The following is a 23702-nucleotide window of genomic DNA, read 5'->3' on the forward strand; positions in this document are numbered from 1 at the left end:
GTCACGTGTTATAATAATTATACAAAACTGAAAAATTCTGCTACTTGATGACAGGTGTCCTCACATTAAAGATAATGAAGGGAATACAGAAAGAACCTCACAGCACATGTGCAAAGTGTGACATGGGTAAAAATCTTTTGGATGATAAGGCAGCTTCCTTTTATGAGATTTATGCTGCTGTGGTTCAGTCACAGGTTGAGGTAAAAGGATTTTGAATCATGTAACTTGGTGCTCTCAACAAAATCCTCAGCTCTACTGTGGCTTTCCTGGGACTCTCTGAGGCTCTGAAACCACAGCATGTCGCTGGCAAATGAACACACACTCTGACACTTTAAGCAACGTTTAGGGCTATCCCCAAAGAGGAGCCAGGGCTCTCCCCACCTCTGAAAGGCAGCCACCTGGCAGGTGGAACACGCTGCTGTGCGTGGTTGCTGTTGATGGCCTCTTCATTCACAAAACCGACGGGCACCTACTGCATCAGATACTGTTACAGGAACTGGGGACTGAGCCCAACACCAGGAAGACTGCCCCCCTCTCCTGAAACTTACATGCTAAGGAAAGTCAGAAAATGAACAGGTAAATGAAGTAAACAAAAAAGATCATTTCTGGCAGTGAACACACTAGGCAAAAGGAACAAGACAGGGTAATGTGGCAGAGTGTACCCAGGTACAACATCTGGGTGGTCAGGAAGAGCTTCTCCTAGGATGTGACACTTGGGCTGAACCTGGGATGACAGACTGGGGGTTGGGGGGAGCTCCCTGGCAGAGGGAGGGAGGCTGGGGTTACACTGCCTGGTAGTTCATAAACAACACAATAGAGAAGACCCTTGGAATCAGGCCTGGGTTTAAAATTCTAGCTCTGTGGCTCACTAGCTGTGTGACCTGGCCCAATTACATCATCTCCTGGAGCCTCAGTCTTGGCCTCTACAAGTGGAGCCTATTCTAGTATCCTCCTATTATACTGCCATGGAGACAACTGCCCCGGAAGCACCCGGAACGATGCCCAGCACAGAGCAGGTTATCAACAATGATAGCTGCTACGAGGTCACCTGGTGGTGGACGAGCTCCTCAGATATACCTGGAGAGGGACAACAAACATTCTTAGCGTTTGTTTTTATTACAGACATAAGGAACACTACGTACCTGTAAAATAATCATGTCCGGCCGATACTGTTTCCGCAGCCCCATGTCAAACATCAGAAACTTGAGCATTTTAAAGGCCTCTTCCTCACTCATGTGAAGCAGCAAAATGCCGGCTACAAAGCTGAGACCCTGGCAGTACCCCACTTCCTGGTCCAGAAGGGAGTAGGCCTTGAGAATGTTGTACAGGGACAGTTGCCCTGCTCCGAGCTGGGCAGAGAAGTACGGGTGTGTTGGGAAGGTCCGCCCTGTGAAAGAAGGTATATTAGTTGTGATTTTTAAAAATAAAGAAAAACAAACCCAACGTGCTTCTGGTGAAAGCAACAACATCTCCAAAACCTGCATCGGTCATCCATCAGCCTTTACCCCTCCTCTGCTCTGTGAACAAGATGAGCTGCAATAACGCCTGCAGTCAAATCAGGAATTATTCATGCTTTCCTGGTGGTGGTTCAGGTGAAAGGAATTAGAACTATATTTGGTTCAATCTAAAACAAGGAGAGAACTGGCGGTCCTCCAGGCATAACCTCCGCTATCAAGAGGAAGGCTGGCCAGTTCGCTTCTTCACCACCCCCACCCGGCATCCTCTGAGAGCAGCTCCCAGGCCTCGCCCTGCCACATACAGTCCTGATCAGCTTTCCCCAGGCTGCCATACTCTGCCTCCAAACGCTTCCTCCACATGCATTTCTGCCCTTTGAACCACAGGCAGTGATGTGAAACAGCTTCTGGAGCAGCACCTGTTTTCTTTTACACAAAACAGTTACTTTCCAGAGAAAGATTTCATAAAAGAAAAAGAAAAAGGTTCTCAACATGCTGATTGTTTTCACAAAAAGCTGGTATTCCAGTAAGGCTTACAGACCTCTTTTGCCCGGGAGGCTTTTGCGGCTGATACCTGTCAAATCCCCTCCCTGCCTTCTGGAATGTGACTGATGGGGAAGCAGCAAAATGACCAAAGTGACTGACTAAAGAGAAGAAATGTCTGGAGCCAAGCCACAGCAATCAGGCAGCTGGGCCACGATGGGTGGACCTGCCTGGATTAGCAAAGGCAGAAGGGGAGTCTAATCACTTGAACTTGGCAGAGGGAGGAGGGTACATTCAGGGCTCTTCCTAGCTTGGGGAGAAAGCATTTCATCAACCCAGATGGGTTCATCTGACCTGCATCTAGGACAGTGCTTTTTAATTGGTGTGCTGCGAAAAATTTTAAAGATTAATTATTTTTGAAAGAAGTTTAAAGCACAGTAAGTATATTCTCCTTTTTACTCTTTTTTTTTTAAATCAACATAATTTAAGTGTACCCCGGAAGTTTAACACAGGTTCAAGTGTGCTGTGAGATAAAAACACTGCTCTAGGAGGATGGCCTGGCTCCTACTGCTCAGATTTCCTGTCCTATATTCTACTCTTGCCTCCTCTTCCTCCAATAAATCACCTTCAAATACACCCCACACTACCAGGAAGCAATCAATAGCTCCCCAGTGCTCAAAGAACAAATTCTCCGCTCTACTGGCCTGAAGCTCCACACATCTCCCAGTGGCCCTCCCGGCTTGGTCCTCTCCTGCAGGGTCTCTGCTTGTGTGCAGAGCTGAGTGTGAGTGGAGGAGGTGTGGTCACGCTGCTGCACGTCCCTAGTCTGGAGCAGTGTGTGCAACTGAACTGTACTGCAAACTCCACACAAACTTTAGTATCTTCTAGCAGCCACATTAAAAAGTAGAAGGTGAAATCAATTTTAGTAAGCTATTTTGCATATAAAATATGCAAACATATAAAATGATTTATATGCAAACATATAAAATATGATCACTTCAATATGCAATCAATATTTAAAAAAAAATCAAGCCATTTTGCTTCTTCTTTTCATACTAAGGCTTTGAAATCCACTGTATTCTTTAAACTGATGACAGCACATGGCAATTTGGAGCATCCATATTTCAGGGGTTCAATGGTCACATGTGGCTCCTGAGAATTCTCCCACCCTGATCCCCCAGTAGATACTGGTGGCAGAATACACAGGAGGCAGGGGGCACGGAGACACACCAGGTCAGCAATACCCTTCTTGCTAATCAGATACTTGCCCCTAGTAGACACAGAAAGGACCTCACACAAGCTGGCCCAGCTCGTGACCTATGCTAATCCAGCCATCGGCAACTGTCAGGTGTGGGGGGCAGAGTGCCTTGGCCAGTGTGTGTTCCGCACAGCCACACTGCTCTGTGCCCAGAAGGGCCTCACACTTGAAATTCTTAATAATCTCCGAACAAGTTCTGTATTTTCACTTTGCACTGGACCCTGCAAATTGTGCACATTTTTGTGAGGCAGCCCCCTCACAGACTCTGCAGGTAGCCTTCCTCCCAGCTTCGCTTCCAAGCAGTATATTATATGACTGCAACTCTCAGGCCAAACTCTGCTAAACACATGACCTTTATTAGCAAGCTGACAGGAAAGAGCAACTGGGTAGCATTTCTCTCGCATGCTCTGTCCTCGCAGGAAAGGTGCAGCCAGGGCAGGGGGCTGTGGCAATCTGGTGGCAGAGCCAGGCTGCCACAAGCAGCGCACACTGAAGCTCCATAGAGTGTGCAGACACTGGCCTGACTGCCACTGGCCTGGAGATCTGCTCCAAAGTCGTATGGGAGCAGAAAAGGCTCGGATGCCTTTCTGAACAACCACAGATCTGGAATATCATCCATCCCACCTGCAAAAAAATTATAAGCAGCTTTGCTATGCCTACAACAACCCTCTGGTGCGCATTTCAATAGCATCTGAAGTACATAGTACTTCTGGAATGTGCGCTCACAGCAGACGACCCAGCCTCTCTAAACTTCAACTCCTCTTCTTTCACAGGGGCAGACCATGGTTTGCAGAGGAGGGGGTTGTGTAGGACATCTGATGCAAATGGTTGCTATGAATGGTGTGGAATCACGGGCAACTGCCTGCAGGTATAGTGCACACATTATTAAAACCCAGCTTCCACCAAGACAGAAAAGAGGGACACATTCAGGACAGTTCTGTAGCATGAAGTAATTTATCTTTAAGGTAGAGTGATCTTGCAGAACCATTCCTCTATTAACTATAATATTCCAATAAACCTGAAAATCTCACTTCCTAATAGACTTCCAGAGGCAAAGAAAAGTTTCATCCCAGCAACTGATTCTCATGAAATCTGGAACTCATAAATATGTAGAAGTGATAATATGAGTTCCAAATAGTATCATCACCATCTAGATTCACCAAAACACCTGTGGCACCCCAAACTTTCAGATCTTTAGTTATTATTCAAAGCAGTCAAATCTTCCATGTTGCAGTTTCAGAAACTGGAATTTATTTTTTATTTACTCAAGGTACCTGTCCTGGACAAACCTGGCTGATCTAGACAATTTTTCAGAGTGCTGGGACTTAGCACAGCAAGAAAGGCCTCCGAGTCCACTAGGAGCATGGGCAACCAGCTACATGGCCTTGGCCTTGAGCTCTTGACTAATGGGACCAGAAGAACAACTGCCCTTCTGACTTTGTAATATAGTCGTTTATTACGCTACAGTCTATGTAGGGGACACACTGCTTTCCTGTCTTACATTAATCTCAGCCAGTGGTTCTCAAGGTATGGTCAGTCTGAAGACCCTTGGGGGTGTCTAAGATTCTTTTAGGGGTCCATAAGGTCCTCCTTTTTCCAACTACAGATCTGGGCATAGTCTAATTTCTCTTTGAATGTTTCAAATAACATAACCACAACAGACTGAATGAAGCAAACAGGATATTCCAGAAGATTCTATGAGTATCAAATCAGACATTAGATTTTGTTAATGTAAAAACAATGTCACTCTTTTCACTACATTTTTTATTTTGGAAACTATTATATTAAATATAATATATTAAAATAATATAAGCAATGCTGCTTATATTTTTTTATATTTTTGATAATATTTTAGATGTATGAGTTTATTGTAGTTATTTTAAAGTAAATACATAAGTATTTTTAAACTTTCTCAGTTTTAATTACTAATATGGTCACTACAATAGAAATTACTCATGTAAACTAAAGCTCTTTGGGCTACGTGATAATTTTCAAAGTGAAAGTGAGCCTGACGTCAAGAGTTTGGGAACCATTGTTCTAGGCGAACACTATAACCCACCCATGTTCACCAGCACACCCACAGCAAGGAGGGGAAGGCAGGCTACGTGGGCAGCCATGGATAGGTGGGGTTAAAAGCATCCGCTGGACAATCCACGTTCACATAGCCCAGCGCTAAGCACGGCAGCCTCCAGTCCCAACTCAGAAGACTAAGCTATATGGTAAAGGGCTGAACCACATGTCGTAAAGGCCACACGTGATGTACACCTGCAGGGGAGGACGGGGGCCTTGGACAGTGAGCTCCCAGGAGCACCATCAGCTACTCGCACGGTGCTGCCCAAAGCACATTAACTACAAGCCCAACACTGCTTACTGTCTGTTGTATTTGTTCAAAGTTTGGAAAAAGATTCTAGACTGAGTCTCGGCCTCAACCAGCCAGGCTACAGCAGGCTTTTCCCACCCCAGGAGAGGCACTCTGGCTCTGGGAGATGGCAGTTGGGAAAAATATCTCCTTTCTACCAACCTAGAGGGAAACTGGGTAGAAACCGTGGAATCCTTCCTACAGATAACTTGGGATAGGAAAACTGATCCTCTAAACTATTTTACAGAAATGCAGGGCCTTCAGATTTTTCTCTAAGGTAGAGTCTACCTTCATGCACAAAGTGAGAATGGGATTGTCAAGTGGAGAGTCAAACACAAGTGCAAAGAACCCCTTGAATTCACATAAAGAAGACACATGGCAATGCTGCATCTGCGTGTCTAAATGGAAAGATGTGCTACAGAGGCCTGAGAGGCGACCACGGTTCCAAACGCCCAAGAGCTTAACCTTCCTTCGGTGCTGCACTAACTAAGTGTTGCAAAGGAATTTCACTCCTCTAAGGGATGTTTTCCCAGGATGATTTTTTTTTTCCTTCTTCATCCCATGGAGGTGAAAAGCTTCCATCCAAGTTTTTTTTTATTGAGACAGAGTCTCACTTTGTCACCCTCTGTAGAGTGCTATGGTGTCACAGCAACCTTAAACTGTTGGGCTCAAGCGATTCTCTTGCCTCAGCCTCCCTAGTAGCTGGGACTACAAGCGCCCACAACGCCTGGCTATTTTTTTTGTTGTTTGTTGTTTAGCAGGCTCAGGCCAGGTTCGAAGCCACCAGCCCAGGTGCATATGGCTGGCACCCTAACCACTGAGCTACAGGTGCCAGCCTCATCCTGCAGTTTTCAGGCAGGAATCACATGAGCATCACCTGGGGGCCAGGCTCTCACCCAGAATTCCTAATCAGCAGCCGGTCAGGGATGGTGCCCTTAGGAATGTGTTTTTCACACGCTCAAGAGACCCTGCAGGTGTCCTGGCCCAGTGCTGTAAGAAACCCCACCCCATCGTAGAATGTCCTCCTTTATTCTGTTCAGAGCCCACTTGACTTCATCTTGGCCAAGACCCGGGTCATCTCAGCTTTATTTGCTACCCAGCAGCTGTTACAAGAGGCCAGAGGTCTCCTGAGGCAAACACAGGGCCACCTGCAAAGCTATTCAGTCCCAGGGCGGCTGTGGACAGCTGACTAATAAGCTTTTTCCTTTGGCATCTTTCACCAGGAGCCTGGAGATTCCTGCACCTCCAGGGAGTGGCCCTGGCAAACCAGCCATCCGACACCGACTCTACAACTTCCCGGCCCTGGGTCCCTGTTTGCAGAAGGTGGAGTAACCCTACCCCCAAATGACCTGCTCAATCCCTTCCTGGAGGAGGACTTGTGATCCATCATCTTTGTAAATTGTTGCATTTAGCTCTGAGCGGAATTTGAAATGAGAGACTGAAGATAAAAATACCCTTCGTATCATCTTAGAATTTTGAGTCCTTTGGTTAGCAGTTGCTGGGGCCCCTCTTCTCACTAGAATGTGTGCTTCCTAAAGCCCAGGGAATACACCCGGGGCTCCAGACAGATCTGGGGAGTCACCCGCGGCAAGGCTGGGAGCACTCATCTGCAACCAGCTCACTTCCAGGAAACACCCGACAGGGCGGTGACTGTCAGAGGTGGCTCCTCCTGGCTCAGTTTGCGCCTCTCTTCCCAGCTCCACGATCAGCGACATCAAGTTGGAAGCTTAAAATTGGGCATGATGGGGGTAGTTACACCATGGAAATCTGGAAACACTCTACACCCAGGCTGCTTTCGAGGACCCGGCTGTTAACCATTCACCAGCCCAGCACTGCCTGACTTGAAGGAGGCAGGAAGACTCCTGACCTCTGTGAAAGGAAACGAAATCACACAGCATTTTATTCACATTTAGTTATCTCACACTGAGGTAAGAGGCTTATTTAGAATGACCAAACAATAGGATTTCATATGTGATCCTGATAATATCAGAAACTATAGCACACTTTGAAATAATGAGTGTAGGCATCAGCGCAAGAATTTATTAGACTTTTGAACTGCGACTATTCAACTGACCTCCATAAAGCTAAGTCCCAAACTGAACAGACAAGAGTATTCTACCACAAGAATGCTGCGTGATAAACTCCAGGTACTATCCTGGCTTTACCATGAAGGTTTTTAGTTTCTCACCCAATACTTCAACTCAAAGATAAAGGAGAAATCAGCACCCCCTCTCCTCCAGAACCCCTCTGCTGGTAACTCTCAGCCCACCTACCACTCAAAGTCTGCAACACTCCACTCTGTCAAGGCCAAATGGGGCAGATGGCCACCTAGGAACGGACAAGGAAAAGCACCCTCCTGTGCCCTCTGAGTCCTCTTAAATACTCCCAGCCGATTCCTTCATTTTGGAGGCTTTTCTATTCATCTTTCATGGATTCTAAAAAAAGCAAGGAGGAAACTCTCTTCTGTAACACTTGGATTATAGTTTCTTTTCTTCTGGACAATAGGAGTTTTTATACCTTTGGTAAGTGGAAGCAAAAAATCAGCCAACAGCCACCGTGGTGCTTTCCTGCCACGCGTGTGCCGTGGACACAGCTGTGCCCCTCTCTGTAGCAGGCCTGCCTCCACCTGCCTGGTCTCACTGATGCAGAGTCCCAAGAAACACATTTGAAAACGTCACTTCTGATCAACAGATTCATCAGACCCCTGCAGGGTATATAAACTATGCCACCGCGTTATTGACCTAGAATACACAGATTAATAAAACTGTACATAACTGATATGGGAGAGATTAGACCCAGCTCCAGTTTTTGCCTTCTAACCCTTGGTCTCTGCATTTGTTCGAGCACCTTGCAGCTAAATCCCTCTTACCAGGAGAGAGGCTGCACAGTCTCACCAGCTAGAGGCAGCCGACTATTAGGTGTTCTAGGCTGGGACACGAGTGAAGCAGCAATGAAGTGAAGCCAGAAGGGGCCTCCAGCTAGCTGCTCAAAGACACTGACAGACACTGGTGTGGCCAGAAGCACAGCAGGAGCCCCAGCCAGAAAGCAGGACACGGGTCAGTCCATGATGTCCATTACAGGATGGAGAGGCAGAGAATGGAGAGGAGAAAGGTTGCAATTTTCTGAGGTCTGGACAAATGGATGTAGACGGACTAGGTGTAAAGGACAGGCAGGTGCCTGGCCTCAAGTAATAATTTGCTAAGTACCATCCAGTAAGTCCCGAGAGCAACAGTGTCCTCGTGGCTGGGTGTGATCCACGCTGAAGTATAACTCCCCCGAACTTGAGGTAGGGAAGTTGTGTTAGGATGGAGTGGGCAGGGTCAAGAAAGACACAGCAACAATATGGTGTCCCAGAAGGGACGTGGCAGGAGACCTAGGAGACTCTTCCTGCCACTGAGCACCTGGTAACTTGGGCCAAGCACTTACACTCTCTGGGCCTCAGTCATCACCTCTAATGTGCAAATAATTACATGTGCCCAACTTCATACAGGGTTGTGAAAAGATGAAATCTTATAAAGTTGGAGAAAATTTTTTACAAACTATAAAACAAAGTCGATTATTCTTATTCTTTGGACACAAAAGCATCTCTAAAAACAAACAAACTGCTTAGACTAAAAGACAATGTCAGAAAATAAATCAAGAGTTAGGAGAAAAACATATAAAAACTCAGAATATGCCTGTTGTGCAAACGATCCAATTCAGGCAGGCCGAAGAGGGACTCAGGAACCGAGGGCAGGTATGACACGCTTTTATTCTGCTCACGGCAGCAGGGGGCAGGACTGGAAAGTGTGCACAAGTGGAAGGTCCCATGTGCTTTTATCTCCGGGGGGACAATCGTGGCAAAGTGCCGAGCAGCAGTTACACGACCATGACATGGCTATGTGCAGTTATGGCCGTCTAAGAACACGTGGCACCTTTCAGAAAAACCGTGCTGAGGAAGCCCAGACAACTTTGTCTGGCACTGCAACATCCAATCAACTATTCTGTTCTTTTGGTCAGGAGGTGGATGTCACTTTTTAAGAAATACTGATTTGATTTTACTCTGTACTACACTGGGCCCCTAGGTAGCCATGGTGTATACTAAATAGAAAGTGTAGACTAAACAGCTGGTGGAGCAAAGGCACAGCCTCTCAGTGAGAGGTGAGGGGAAGGTAGCAGGTGGGGTCTGGGGGACTTATAAGTGGGGCCTCCCAGAGCCCGATCACACAGCCAGCCTGGGACGCAGAGCCCCCAGGGCTCCATTGCCGGGTCCAGGCCAACTTCTGGGTCTCCAGTTCTAGTTGGGAAAGATCACTGACCCTAGGAGGGTCTCTTGGGAAATGCATTATTGCAACGAGAGGTCCTTAGGCCCTTAGGAGAGCATCTGGAGGTCATCCAAGATGGAGGCCAGGGCAGGACTGGGAAAGAAGGAAGGAATGAGCGAGGCTGTCAGGGAGGAGCCACAGAAGCGAGAGATGGGGACAGGCAGAGATGAGTGCAGCCAGCCCTGCCTGCGAAGGGAAAGGGTGGAAGCCTGGGCTCCTGCAGACCGCGTGCCCGTGGGGAAGGCCCAGGGCCTGGCTGGGCACACACAGAGGCAAGGCTCTGTAGCTGATCTGGCGGCCCCTTCCCCTTTCCCTTCTGCAGAAAAGTGACTGTCTCTGTGCAACAGGAAGCAGGTACTGATCCTGCCTGAGGAGGGAGGAGGGAAGAGGAAAAAAGGAAGAGGGAGAAGAAAGGAGGGAACAAGGAGGAGGGACTGTGGGAGGAAGGGAAGGGACATCTGAATCAAGGAGTGAGAGCACACAGAGAGAAACTGCCTGCACTCACTGCCTTTCAGTCTGAATTTATACTTCCCTTCATTTCACGTGATAGCAACATGATGTTATTTTTTCTGTTACTCAGCACATCAGCTAACACAGCTGGTGTCAATTCACAAAACCACTTCCTCAGGTCAGTGGACCCAGCCATGTGCTGAGCAGCACTCGGGTTCCTGGGCACAGAGGGACAGTGGATCCAGGTCATGGCACCTCCTTGCAGCTGACCGTGTAACTGTGGTTAACACATGACCCCTTTGTGCCTCATTTTCCTCATTTCTTAAAGAGGGTGCAGGCCAACTTCCCAGGGCTGTCGAGAGTCTCCTGAGATGGAGGTGCTGGCACAATGCCTCATAGCCAGTGTCTCAAAAGGACCCACTGAGCACCTGCTATGTGACAGTCACTGTCCTAGAAGCCAGAATATGATGGCAAAACAGCCTCAGCCTACCCATAGAGGGCTGCATCCTATAGCGGAGAAAGGTAATGAAAGTCTAATTAAGGACCTAGAAATATTAGCTTTACATAATGATGAGAGTGGTAATAAGAAATGTGATAAGCGTCATGAGGGAAGAGTGTAGGGTGCTGCAGAGGGCTTAGCAGAGGAGCCCAACCCAGCCTGGTGGGGAAAGGAGGCCACAGTCGGGGACAATTTCTTGAGGTAACATTTAAGCTTATGACATTAACCCTGAAGGCCAGCTGTGTGGACCAAGGGAAGAAGACTGGACACTGCCTGATCCAGCTCAGGCCTCACCCTCCATCATAGCCGCTGGGCTGCAGGAGCTCTTATCGAGCCAGGCCACTGCAGGGCCCACAGCACTGATGGCTACGGGGAGCCTGCAGCAGGAGCAGAGCAGGGCTTCTGGAAGCAGAGCCATGAGCCCCAAGAGCAGCAGGGCTGAGCTGCCACCACATGGAGCCAGCTCCCCACCAGTAGAGACAGAAGCCTGGGTGGGAGGTGGCAGGCAAGAGGGGGTGCACCCACCACTGACCTTCTGTCCTTCTGTCCATCTTAACTGTACCCCAACTCAACAAGCTCTTTGGCGTGGCAACTACAAGTGTATGCAATAAAGTCCCTTGGTATCCATGGCAGATTGGTTCCAGGACTCCCCATGAATACCAAAATTCAGGGATGCTTCAGTCTTTTCCCTAAGATGGCACAGTATATGCATACAATCTATGAACATTTTTAAACATACTGTAAATCATCTTTTGTTTACTTATAATACCTAATAGGATGTAAATGCTACATAATTAGTTGTTAGGGTGTCCGAAAAGTTGCCCATAAAGTCACCATACATAGAGAAAATGGGAAACCGTAGCTAAATACACCTTTATTTACAAAATACCCATTACAAAATTTTATAAAGAAGTAGCCACACAGAGAATATTTTATAAATATTTTGTAAAATGTTGTAGTATTTTTAATTGTTGTATTTTGTTTTTACTATTTCCCCAAATATTTTCCGTCAGTGGCTGATTAAATCCTCTGATTCAGAGTACACAAATATGATACACCGTTTTAACCTTTGTGTTTTTAAAACTATTCAAGAGACAAGGTACACCCTGTTTCCAAAATAAAACTGCCTGAGGCACACACACAAACTGCTTTCTACAATTTTTTGTGGTGAATTCTGTTTTGAAGCAGTAAGGCCAGGGAGTGGCTCCTGTAATTAAACCAAGCCTCGGTTCCGAACATCTGTATGTTTTCCAGGATGTTCCTTCAATTGCCTATAAAAGCCTCCTATCAATGTTTGAATTACCGAACTGAACCACAGTTATGACCAGAGCCCTAATAAGCACCCCATTCCATGCCAAGCAGAGTTAACAAGCTGCCCTGTGAAAATAGAGATCTTTATATACTTCAAGAAGACATTTGTGATTACCCGGGGGCTTTTTAAATTAAAAGCCTCAGTAGTAAATTCTGATTGCTAAACCTAAAGGCAAATCACTAAATAACCTAGACAGTCTCTTCAGATTTTTCAAGTAAATGAAACTTCCATTTTCATCTCCGATCAATAGTGCAGACTTACCAAGGTCAATGAGAATCGCGTGCTGCTGGGAGGTCAGCTGTTTTAACAGTTCTTTGTATGGCACCTCCTTTGGCTGCTGTTTACTGGGAAACTGGTGCTTAAGGTGGAACTGCTCGGCTAGAAATTTCCAGATTTCACCGCGATGATGACGTGGCACACCTTTAAAAGGAAGAGAAGACATAAGGAGACTTAATACATAGAATGCGACTTCATAAAAATGAGCTGGGTTTCATCCCATGAATCCAAATCTTGTTCCATTAGGAATTAACAGCATAGGAATGGTGGAGAAGCAGCCAAAACATCGTCCCATTTGCCCCCTTCCGTCCCCCACTCCTCTCACTGCCCCAGTGCCCCCTCACCTTTTGCGCAGATGTCGTGGGCTGTGTTAGATTCTCAAGCAGTAGACTGATGAATACGCCACAAGCCCTACCTTGTGCCAATCAATGACATTCTAGGGATGTAAGACAAGGCATAAACAACTCTAATGCACAACGTGATCTCACAAAAAAGGCAGAATCAAAGTGGGGTAGCGCTCGGCTCAAGGAGAGCGGGCTCATTTTTAATGAGCAATCGAGGTTCCACAGAAGCCTTCATTTGAGCCACGCCTTAAGGAGGAGAGAAAAGAAGAGAGAAGACCAGCCGGAGAGGGGGAACCCAGAGTGTTCCAGTTCACTGTGGGCTAGCGAGGGCGTGAGGCAGCAGTTGCCAATAAGGCTGGAAGGGTTTTGTCTGAGGCAAAATCAAGGGCAAGAAACCTGCCCTTTGCTTACTGGCTGTAAGGAACCACTGAATGCTGCAGAGCCGGGGAAGAAGCAGCCTAAACACAGCTGGATGGTAGAATTTTGACTGGACATCTTTCTGCAAGGTGACCTGGAAGGGCCCAAAGGGTTTCTTTTCTTTTTTTTTTGAAACAAGAGTTTACTTTGTCACTCTCAGTAGAGTGCTGTAGTGTCACAGCTCACAGCAACCTCAAACTCTTGGGCTCAAGAAATTCTCTTGCCTCAGCCTCCCAAGTAGCTGGGACTACAGACACCCGCTACAATGCTCAAGCTATTTTTTTGTTGTAGTTGTCATTGTTGCTCAGCAGGCCTGGGCTGGATTTGAACCCGCCAGCTCTAGTGTATGTGGCTGGCGCCCTAGCCATTGAGCTACAGGCGCTGAGGCCCCAGAGGTTGTTAATTAGGAAATAACAGCATAGGATTGGGGGTTTAAAGACTAGAAAATGATCCAGGGGCCTCTACCTAATATTTTAAATACAATTAATTAGAATACTCAACATGATTAGAAATGTCCAAAAGTTAAGAGAAATTCTCTTAGAACCATGATGTTATTTAGGGCAAACCTCATTAGATAAAAATGATACTTTGGAATCAAAATGCTTTGGTTCCTTGTTTAGCTATTACAAGGCTCAAACGTGGAAAGGGGGAGAGAAACAAGAATGCAGAACGAGACACCCAATCTTTCTCATCTCTTGGGATAAAAGGAACTCTGAATTGGGGATTCATCTTTCTTCCCATCCAGAAGAAATCCTGACAACTTCATACACTTCTCTGCCACTGAGAGACCATGTGGGAAGACAGTTTTGTCAGTCTGTCTCTGGCATCTTCGAGAGAAGTTTCTGTTCTCTCAGCAGACACCACTTATTACGGGGCCACTATGCACTGCCAGCATTCTAAGCACTTACGTGTGTTGGCCCGTCCTATCATCAGAACCTCCTAAGTATCACGATTGTCCTCAGGGTAAACCTAAGGAAAGAGGCCCACAACGACAGGTGCCTCGCCCAGGGTCAGCTAGCTGGTGAGTGGCAGCCCAGGGACGGTGACCACTGTTTTCCCTCAAAGTCCTTCCCACCCAAACTGTCAGAAAAGCCTGCGACTGAGATGAGGATCGAAGATAAAAGATTTTATGTTCCTAACTGAGAACTAATAATAAAATAACCACTTGTGCGTTTGAAACAAATATTTCATTTATTAAAAGAATAAGGAACTATTTAAAAAGTCACACAGCCACTTCTTAGAAATACTTAAGTTGTATTAAGTACTATAATTTTTCCCTTATAGAAATCAGCTGTTTTTTTTTTTTTTTTAAAAAGGCTGTGAGAGAAGCACGGGAACCACTTGACCATGACTATATCCTACACTATTCTGACTTTTTCCCAGCATATATCTGCGGACTCTGTAGACTAAGCGGAACAGGTTGCCCCAGAGAGGTATGTCCACTGCCTAGTCCCTGAAAGCTGTGATTGTCACCCTCTTTGGAAAAAGAGTTTTTGCAGATAGAATTAAGTAAGAATCTTGAGATGAGACCATCTAGATTATCCAGGCGGACCCTATATCCAGTAACAAGTATCCTTTTTTTTTTTTTTTTGTAGAGACAAAGTCTCACTTTATGGCCCTCAGTACAGTGCCGTGGCCTCACACAGCTCACAGCAACCTCCAACTCCAGGGCTTAAGCGATTCTCTTGCCTCAGCCTCCCGAGTAGCTGGGACTACAGGCGCCCGCCACAACGCCCGGCTATTTTTTGGTTGCAGTTTGGCTGGGGCCGGGTTTGAACCCATCACTCTCGGTATATGGGGCCGGCGCCTTACCGACTGAGCCACAGTATCCTTATAAAGAAGATGCAGAGAAGATAAGCAGAGAGTCAGAGTGACACGGCCAAAAGCCAAGGAAGCCACTGGCCTTTAGAAGCTGGGGAGGCCAAGTGCAGCCCTGCCAACATCTTCGTTTTGGAATTCTCGCTTCCAGAATGGTGAGAAAAAAATTCTATTTTTTTCTGGCCTGGGTGGTAGTTCATACCTATCATCCCCACAGTTTGAGGGCTGAGCTGGGTGGACTGCTCAAGGCCAGGAGTTCCAGTCCTGATCCAAAAGTGAGACCCAGTCTCTACAAAACAGAAAAATTAGCCAGGCAGGGTGGTACATGCTCGTAATCCCAGCTACTTGGGAGGCTGAGGCAGGAGAATCGCTTAAGCCCAGGAGTTGGACTCAGTTGATGCCACTAAACTCTAGCACAGCAGTAGATCAAGACCCTGTCTCAAAACAAAACAAAACAAAAAAATTTTAAAAAACCATTTCTTTCAGCCACTAGTCTTCTAGTAGTTTGTTATGGTAGCAATGGAAAACTAATATACCCAATAGCTTTTTTTTATATATATTATTCTATTTTTTTCTCTCTTTCTCTGCTATTTCTATTCAGAGATGTATCTTGGGTATATACATTCACTCTCTCTTTCACCCACACACACTTCCCTAATACTTTAAAACCTGCAAAGTTGTAAATATGGGCTGGAAAACAGCTTGATAAGTGATTTATAGCGGGACTTTTTCACAAAGTAGTTTTTTCAAACTGGAAAATTTTCCCAAGTTATGAGATGTCCAATTTCCTCTTAATACTAAATCAGCTGCATTATCTTATCAGAACTTTATTTTTTTGGAGGAAAAGATTATTGGCTGTGTCAATGAACAGTACCAGATATTTTGGCAATTAGGAGTAACCTTAGATCCTATGACTTAAAGCACGGGGTCATTCAGCTCAGACCCAGCATTTTTGCTAAGACAGACCTAGCGAACAGCCTTCTTCCACGCCTGGCATTGCCTCACTCCTAACCCAAGACAGACCCTGGCAGTGGGGCCTTCCCAGGGCCTGCAGCAGGTTCTGGGCAGGCAGGAGGCCACTTTTCAACCTATCCACCATGTAAGCAGAGCTTTTTATTTTTACTCACTTGAAAAATAATACATGCTCAATGTTTCAAAGGAGGGAAACCGCTTAGAAAATGCAAAAGGTATAAAGTAGGAAGTGAAAAACCACCTATAACTAGAACAAACATATAATTACCATTCAAAGCAGAAAACTTGTGAAAGTGAAGAGGAAGAAGGTTATTAATTATTTTACCAGGACAAGCGCTGTAAACCAGGGCTGTGCCAGGTGAACCAGCTGTGTGGTCACACTGCCTATACCCTGGACGATTCTCTGTGTATAAGCACACAGGACACCAACTGCACACAAGGCCACACTGTACTGTGCTCTTTTCCCACTTACTTCAGACACCTTTTACATTAGTGAATGCAAATCTACTTACTGAGTCATTTTCAAGGGATATTATTATATGTGGTGGTCACATGATTGGGGTTTTGTTTAACAACGTCACGATAAGCATGCTTCTTATTGTAGCCCATTTTTGGCTGACTAATTTCTGGAGTAAGTTTCTATAAATGGCACAGAGGCCAAGGTAAGCAGAGTTTGCGTCTGGCCCATACTGCCAAGTGCTCCACTTTGCAATCCTGTTCCCAGAAAAACACATTCCAGCTGATAAAGTTCCATCTCGCTATCTTTAGAGAAACCATTTTGACCCAAACTCAGCTTTGAATTATCTACAATGTCAGAGAATTTTTCTTTAGCCCAAGTTGAAACCTTAATCCTGGCACTCTCATCTAATTTGAACTTGGAAAGTTTTATAAATCCCTTTATTGCTGTCACTGAGGGGTCCTTGGATCACTAAGAGAAAAGGACTCATTACCCACGCAAGGCCTGTCCTCTTTTTCAAGGTTTCTGGGCTGAGTTGGCCTCTATTAGAAAAGCCAAAGGTAATGGTCCTGAGTTAATCTCATTTTTTTCCTGAGCCACAAAGTTTACAGCAGTCACTTTTTGTTTTTGTTTTTTTCTGAGACACAGCTTCAAGCTGTCTCCCTGGGTAGAGTGCCGTGGCATTACAGCTCACACAACCTCCAACTCCTGGGCTCAAGCGATGCTCTTGCCTCAGCCTCCCAAGTAGCTGGGACTACAGGCGCCCACCACAACGACCGGCTATTTTTTGGTTGTAGCCGTCATTGTTGTTTGACAGGCCCAGGCTGGATCTGAACCTGCCAGCTCAGGTGTATGTGGCTGGCGCCTTAGCCGCTTAAAGCCACAGGCGCTGAGCCAAGTAGTCACTTTTTGAGTTGTTAAATATTAAGGTCTTGAAACCAGCTGAGTGACAAAGCCCTTCTATGGCGAGAGAGAGCGTTTCTGCAGTAAATAGTAACGTGGCAGAGTCAGAGACACATGAGGAGACTGCAGGTGAGCCTCGGCTCACTCCAATACATAAACTGTTCTATCATCCGTACCTGACTTCTCTACCCGGCGTCCAGATTCCTGGAGTTTTTCTTCCAGCCCCCTCATAAAATGCACAACAAAAATCAAACATCCAGGTGTCAGGCTTCTAAGACGCTGAGACATTTGGAATAGCTGTCACAGACCCCTGAGATTTGCCTTTTGCATCAGCCCCTACCTGAAGACCATCATCTACTCAACAGCGAAAAGGGAAAGAACAGACTTATTCTTTTTTCTGTTTTCTCCTTTTTCAAAACAGCAATCTGGGGCCATTTGGCATAAGGGCAAACCTTCAGCAAACCACTCCAGGTGCGAGGATGTTGGGACTGGAGGGTGAGTCCCTGGCCCAAACCTGTCATTCTACCAGCAAGGAGGCGAGAACACTGTCCAAGGTCACACTGGAAGCCGCTGTGATTTAGAACCTCAGTCTTCACCCCTGGCTTACTCTTCAGGTTGAGCACTGTTGAGTTACTGTTCAACAAGTGGTTAGAAGTCTGGCTCTGTGGCCCTGAGTCCACCAACCCAATTGCTCCTCACAAAGGAGAGAGCCGTAACTAGCAGTAACTACCTACTGTTGCTACAGTTAATGCTATTAAACATGGAGAAAGCTTCAAACAGTAGAAAAAACTGATTTGCTCCACTCACTCTAGAGATAAGCAACGTAAATGTCATGTTCTTCCACTGAACAAAAGGTAGAGTTAGAAGAAAACCATTGGATTTATACCTACTGGATTTATACCTATTTGCAACCCTTACTTTCAACACCGGGTTAAGTCATGATCAGATCAATCAGAACTCAGCACCAAGAAAATTAGATTAGACTCAGAGGATTTCTCGTGCCAACAGATACTGACACACATTTTAAAAGAAATCATTGTTTTACTTGCACACCAGTAATCACTGAAGTTAAGTTCTAAAACTGTGCTTCTCAAATGATTACAATCCGCTGCAGGCTGATATTTTTACAAAATACAGTAAAGGTGAATTAGAGAAATAAGAAATGTTTACATTAGGATTGCTGTCAAATCGCTGGAAACATTTCCAAACGCTTAGTCTATCCTGTTCTGTATTTACCTCTTCTTGGACCAGTTCAGACTGGCAGCCCACACTGAAATGATGGCTGCAGTGCCCGCTCTCCAGGGCCTCACGGTACAGCAGACATGCCCCATGTGCTCCTCACAACCACCACCACAACCCACAACGCGCATTACGGGGAAACAGGCTCAGAGGGGCTCAGTCATTTGTCTAAGACCACACAGCAGAGTGAGTGGCAGGGCTGAGTCTAAACCAGGACCTCGAGCCTGAAGTCTGCCCTGCACCCTGCTGTCTCCCCAGAGCATTCAGAGAGCAGCCACACAGTCAGTTTCTAGTTTACTATTTGATCATATTTGTATCTAGTTTGTAGGGACCTAAGCACTTGTGTTTTTCTGTCTTCTTTTGTCTGTTCTCCTGTCTTCTTAGAATTTTCAATAAGGAGAATCATGGAAGGTGATAGGACTTGTGTCAATTAACTAAGACATCTGGGAACAGATTAAGTAAAGATGTGATGAAAGAAGAGGGATGCCATTAAAAGTAGACTCTAAACATCTTTATTCCACACTTCTTTCCAGGTATCCATGAGGGATGAGGTTGGCTAGATGACTTCCCAGTAAAGCTTACCTTGCCCGACAGCAGAGTGCATTTTTTCCATGTCAAACTTAATTTTGGATCTCCCAGGAGTGCTCAGCATCTTTTCCCACACTGCAGTTACTTCTTTAAGACAAGGAGTGATTTCTTCATAATCAAGCTTCAGGCGCTTATTCAGCAAATCATTTTCGGAGGCTAGAACAGATCATTTAAGAACACATTAATAAACACGAAGGTTGTGACACACAGCTGCCTCCCAGTTCCTGTTGCTGAGGTGCAGAGCAGATTCAGCCTGCTTAACGGATCCAAATAAAAGCCACAGATCCTGCCCCACCCACCCATTTTCCTTGTCTTGCTAAAAACCTAGGCGGTATGTAATTCCTCTTCCCTGTTCACTCTCAATGAGTCCTGTTGGCCCAGTTGCTAAGACACATCCCACATCTGTCCAGTTCTTCCACTGCCATGGCTAACAACAAACTCTCAGGGCCAGGGGCTCTGTGTCAAAATTCACAATACCTGATATGGTTGGAATTCAGTAAAATTTTTTTGTCTAAACTAGGAGAGGCACTCTAAGGATAGTTCCCTCTTATTTAGAGCCAAACCTCCTTTTGGTAGTTTCTGCCATTGGTCCCACTTCTGCTTCCCAGAGCTAAAAGAATAAATCTACCCTTTTCATCTGACATCTTCTCAAATGTATGAACATAAGTTGTTCATTCAGCCTAAAAGTTAAGAATCATACCTAAATTACCCAACAAGGGGGAGGAAGATCAATAAAGGAAAACTTTAACTTGGCAATTTAAATTGACTCCCTGGCCTAACCTCCCATTTCACAGACACAGACAAGTTCAGAGAATTTAAGTGTTTTGCCCAAGGTTATTTACTAGCTAGGAGGTGGCTGAGTGATTCTAGGCCTGGTGCTGCCACCCTTGGTTCATCTATCATTTTCACTCTTTTCTCTTTCATTTTGAAGAATATATTTTCTAGGTCCAGTTAAATAATTCCCTACATCTCTAGAGTTCACATTTTTAAAAAGATGTCAACTCTAGATTTTTTTTCTTTTTGGCTATGAGAAAACACAATAAATGTCACTAGAGCTGAGCTTGCCCCTGTGGCAAGCGGATTTGGGACTAGCTGTGCTGAAGGGTGACCAGGACAGCAGTGGGCTCTCGATGGACGTGTTTCTCTGACAGTGAGTCCACTGCGAGCCTGTGGCTGCCCTAATGCAGCCTAGCCAGAAACAGGTCGCTCTGACGTCAACGGGACTTCACACAGCCACAAAGAACGAGCCAGGAGATTCAGCGCAAAAGGTTTGATCGTGTATTTTGCTTTTGGTCCAAGCAACACCCTGCTGCTTCAGTGGCCTAAGACACTGTGCCTGAAATCAGTGGCCTCCAACACCGCCACCTAAAACCAGTGGCCTCCAGCACTGCTGCCTAAAATCAGTGGCCTCCAACACTGCCACCTAAAATCAGTGGCCTCCAACACAGTGCCCAAAATCAGTGGCCTCCAACACCGCCACCTAAAATCAGTGGCCTCCAACACCGCCACCTAAAATCAGTACCTCCAACACAGTGCCTAAAATCAGTGGCCTCCAACACTGCCGCCTAAAATCAGTGCCTCCAACACCGCCACCTAAAATCAGTGGCCTCCAACTCTGCGCCTAAAATCAGTGGCCTCCAACACTGCCACCTAAAGTCAGTGCCCTCCAACACTGCCACCTAAAATCAGTGGCCTCCAACACTGCCACCTAAAATCAGTGGCCTCCAACACAGCGCCTAAAATCAGTGTCCTCCAACACTGCCACCTAAAGTCAGTGCCCTCCAACACTGCCGCCTAAAGTCAGTGCCCTCCAACACTGCCGCCTAAAGTCAGTGGCCTCCAACACCGCCGCCTAAAATCAGTGGCCTCCAATACCGCTGCCTAAAGTCAGTGCCCTCCAACACTGCCACCTAAAGTCAGTGCCCTCCAACACTGCCACCTAAAGTCAGCAGCCTCCAACACCGCCGCCTAAAATCAGTGGCCTCCAACACTGCCGCCTAAAGTCAGTGGCCTCCAACACAGCGCCTAAAATCAGTGGCCTCCAATACCGCCGCCTAAAGTCAGTGGCCTCCAACACAGCGCCTAAAATCAGTGTCCTCCAACTCTGCGCCTAAAGTCAGTGGCTTCCAACACAGCGCCTAAAATCAGTGGCCTCCTACACTGCCGCCTAAAATCAATGGCCTCCAACACTGCTGCCTAAAATCAGTGTCCTCCTACACTGTGCCTAAAATCAGTGGCCTCCAATAATGCCTCATCTACCAAGGCGGATGGTGTAACCCTGCAACAAATGTCCAGACTCCAAATCAACCAGGGATGGGGAACCTGCAGTCCTGAGGCCACATGTGGCCTTCTGGAACCTTCAGTGTAGCTTTTGACGGAATCCAAATTTTATAGGACTAATCATTTACATCATTTTTAATCTCTTTAATAAAGAGATTTGTTCTGTGAAGTTTGGATTAAGTCCAGGGGCCACACTCAGGGGATCTAGAGGGCAACTTGTGGCCTCAAGGGGAAACAGGACTGAATGAGCTCAAAGGTAATTTTGCCAAAAAGTTGGCTAAAATTTTACCATTTAACATGGATGTTTGAGCTAACTTGGACCTTGTGACTAACCTGCAGTCTGATTTATCCCCGCTGTGGACCATGGGCTGTGACCACTCTGTCCCCAGTTCTGCTCTCTTGCCACTGCCACCTCTTATGAAAGTTTAAAAATGGAAAGCTGAGTGGCTGGGAGGCTCCACGACTGAACAACCCACCACACATACTCATGGAGATTTCAGAAAAACTAAGCTCAATATTTATTATCTATTCATTTATTTAGCAATGAACATATTATTGAACTAGGGAAAACTTTTTGATCAAAAAACCTTCAACTACAATTCAGAACGTAATGCTATCACATCATTGTATTTCTTTTTTTTTTCTTTTTGAGACAGAGCTTCAAGCTGTCACCCTGGGTAGAGTGCCGTGGCATCACAGCTCGCAGCAACCTCCAAATCCTGGGCTTAAGGGATTCTCTTGCTTCAGCCTCCTAGGTAGCTGGGACTACAGGCGCCCGCCACAATGCCCGGCTATTTTTTCATTGTAGTTGTCATTGTTGTTTGGCAGACCCGGGCCGGATTCGAACCCGCCAGCTCTGGTATATGTGGCTGGCGCCTTAGCCACTTGAGCCACAGGTGCCGAGCCACATCATTGTATTTTTAAATTGAGCACAAAATGCTGAGTGATGTGAATGAGCTGGACACACGGCCCCAAGCTGACTAAACACACCTGGCTGTCCCACCCAGGCTGCTCTCATCTTCACTTAACAAGAGGGGGGAAATAGCCTTGCAGAGACACTCGCTAGGAAAAGAGGTGATGCATTTTGGCCCCTAAACCACTGAAAATTAGCTGTTTAATTTTGGGAAAAATCCCAAGGTCAGTTTCGGTCTCCAGTGGAGTGACGCAGATTTAGATGGCAGTTTGGTTGTTCCCAGGATGCAGGGCTTCCACAGCAGTAACAAACATTTGATCCATATATTCAAAAGCCAGGAAACAGGCCTAACCATAGAAAGAACCTCCTCATACATTTTCCTCTAGTTTCTTTCCCAAGAAGAATCCAAGTCAGCTTCAAGATCAATTTCAAGAGCCACTCCTAGCTCTTTAAGCATAAAAACAAAAACATAAAAACAATAGAATGGCTATCTCTTCTCTAAGTACATAGTAGAGGCCCGCGAATAAAGTCATGATTAAAGCTGCTTTATTATAATGAGAAAAAAAACATCGATTCCCAGCAGGGGCCACTGCCTCTGGAGTGTGCATGCTCCCCCCATGTCTTTACGGGTTCTCTCTGGGTACTCTGCTTTCCCCCACACCCCAAAGATGTGCACATGAGGTGAATCGGCACAGCTACATGGTCCCAGCCTGGGTTTGGAAGTGTGTGAGTCACCCTGCCATGGACAGCATCCTGCACCCAGAGTGGCAGGGATCGGCTCTGGCCACCTAAAATCCCAAACTGGAATAAGCAGGTAAATAATTATCTTACTTGTTTTATTAATTTTGCTTAAATATATGTATAGATCACACTTCTAGGTTTAATGTTAGAGGCATCTTGGTTCCTAATGTAGAAACACGGTCATTTTTTGTGACTAAAAACATGCCATAGGAACTTAACTCTTTAAAATAAATTAGCCCAAGGGTTTCATTACACATCATTTTGTTTCGAGTCACAGTTTCGATGGACCTATTAGTGACATTGAGGATTTGCTGTATACTCCCTGGTTGGTTCATGTCAAATCTTGCTTCTGTATTGAATGAGAGAGTTCTGTCCCCACCCCCAACACACCCCTACAAAACTTACAAAAATTTTTGAGCCATCAGGCGCTGATTACTCATTATTTTTCTCAAAATTAGTGTATTACTACTGTGTACCAGTATATACAGTGATTCAAGGGACTAATGCTTCCTATGTTACAGTAAGCAAGTCCATTGTGCTTTCGCTGCAAAGATAAACATTATGTTGAACATTATAGAGCTAAAGAAAAGAAGTCAAAGAGTTAAAATAAAAGACCTCAAGAAGTGAAAGCTACA

General features: G+C 45.8%; 1 protein-coding gene across 7 annotated transcripts in view; it reads right to left on the reverse strand.

Moving 5' to 3' along the window:
* Nucleotides 1-23702, reverse strand: part of TBC1D1 (TBC1 domain family member 1) — a 233458-nt gene that overhangs the window by 21730 nt on the left and 188026 nt on the right. For 6 of the 7 annotated variants that reach the window (XM_053577462.1, XM_053577464.1, XM_053577466.1 and 3 more), the window contains 3 exons: nt 19128-19289; nt 12381-12539; nt 1143-1387 (listed from right to left, as the gene is read on the reverse strand). In XM_053577462.1, coding sequence (XP_053433437.1) covers nt 1143-1387; nt 12381-12539; nt 19128-19289 — 566 coding nt within the window. Of the gene's footprint in view, nt 1-1142; nt 1388-1478; nt 1724-12380; nt 12540-19127; nt 19290-23702 lie in introns of those variants that run through there. The other variant, XM_053577469.1, reaches the window with a different exon arrangement.

This window comes from Nycticebus coucang, chromosome 23, assembly GCF_027406575.1.
Source record: "Nycticebus coucang isolate mNycCou1 chromosome 23, mNycCou1.pri, whole genome shotgun sequence".
Taxonomy (NCBI): Eukaryota; Metazoa; Chordata; class Mammalia; order Primates; family Lorisidae; genus Nycticebus; species Nycticebus coucang.